At 41.1% G+C, this 1610-nt stretch overlaps 1 protein-coding gene across 1 annotated transcript in view; it reads right to left on the bottom strand.

Moving 5' to 3' along the window:
* HRASLS (HRAS like suppressor) overlaps positions 1-1146 on the bottom strand; it is a 4138-nt gene extending 2992 nt beyond the window's left edge. Inside the window, exon 1 of the mRNA XM_027848739.1 lies at positions 1008-1146. Coding sequence (XP_027704540.1) covers positions 1008-1146 — 139 coding nt within the window. The remainder of the gene's footprint in view (positions 1-1007) is intronic.
* Positions 1147-1610: the final 464 nt, after the last annotated feature.

Here is a 1610-nt window from a genome sequence, read left to right as displayed (position 1 = left end):
TCTCCCCCACCCTCCACCCCTTAATATGCCTTCAATTTTTCAAAGAGAAGCTTCAGGTGGGAGCTAATGGTATTTCTCTTCCTATTGTACTAGGAAAAGCACATACAAAGGAAAGTGGTGGGAGGCAGTGGAGTGCTAGATTTGGTTAGAGTCAAAGACTTGAGTTCAAATCCCGACTGTGCCATTTACTTCTTACGCAAACTTAAGAAAGTCATGTAACCTTTCTATGCCTCAGTTTCTTCATCTGTAAAATGAAGAGGTTGGACTAGATGACCTCTAAAATCCATTTGATCTCTAAAGTCATAATCCTATGTAACTCGGGGGAAATAGATAATCAATTAGCTAAAGCAAATTGTGCTATGAGGATACAATAGACTAATACTGTGCTATAAGAACTATGATAAACACAAAGAATCATGGAAAGACTTGTATGAACTGATGTCATGTGAAGTAAGCAGAACCAGGAAAAGCAATGTAGATAACGTTGGCAAGACAGAGTCAAGAGCAGCAACACAATCAAAAGTGAATGTTGGGAGCAGTGAGGTGAAGCAGGGGATAGAGCTTTGATCCTGGAGTCAGGAGGACCTGAGTTCAACTCTGGTCTCAGACTAGACACTTGACACTCGCTAGCTGTGTGACCCTAGGCAAGTCACTTAACCCCAATTGCCTCACCAAAACAAAACAAAACAAAAACAAAAACAAAAAACTGAATGCTATAAAATTAGAATGAACAAGTTTGACTCCAAAGAAACATGAGAAGACATCTCTCCTGCTTCTTTGCAGTATCTATATGCAGTACATATGACATCAGACTTTTTTTTGACACGTTGGTTCATTTTGGTGCTCTTTTTTCCTTTGTTTCCCACCTTTTTTATTATAAAGGATGTCTTTCTGAGTCAAGGTGAGGTGGACAGACACAATGGGAAATTAGTATTAGGTATTAGAAAAACAAAAGATAACAGTGAAAATATATCTTTCAAAAAGAAACAATTGGGCAAGACTCTTACCTGTTGGGGCCATGTTGATGACATAGCCATCACCCAGATATAAAGTCCAGTGCTGGTAACCTGGACGAAATACTTCAATCAGATCCCCAGGTCGAGGATTGCAGGGATAATATGAGCCAAAGTCATCATTTGATGCCATCTGTGAGGACAAATCCAGATAGTGTTAGCCAAGGAGTTAAATATTCTTGAAAAGGAGTCTATTCAAGGGAAAGGGTGGCAGTCAGGACTAATAGACCATGGTCCTTGGCATTTCCCATTCCCAGTGGTGTCACAGATCTCTGCTTGTGCTGACTCTCCTGCCTTCCTCTTAGAAGGGTTTTCTGAGCAGAATGCTCAGTTTCTAGGTTTGCTCCTTATATATTCTGGGACAAAGGTAAACGTGGCATTTGCAGGTCTAAACTTTGAAACTGGTTCCCCCCTTCCTCATGATCTTTTCACTGTTAAAATCAAGCATGGCATAAAATAAGAAGATGGGTGCTGGCCCAGGGCATTCACCTTTGCCATGGAGGATATGCAGTGCAGAATACAAATAAGAGGTGAAATCCCTGGGGATGGTGTAGACCTCCAGATGCTCCTCTTCGTGGATAACATGGTGCTGTTTGC

This window comes from Vombatus ursinus, unplaced genomic scaffold, assembly GCF_900497805.2.
Source record: "Vombatus ursinus unplaced genomic scaffold, bare-nosed wombat genome assembly UNPS02006874.1, whole genome shotgun sequence".
Taxonomy (NCBI): domain Eukaryota; kingdom Metazoa; phylum Chordata; class Mammalia; order Diprotodontia; family Vombatidae; genus Vombatus; species Vombatus ursinus.
The sequence above is the reverse complement of the archived record's forward strand: the minus strand, read 5'-3'. Positions and strand labels throughout refer to the sequence as shown.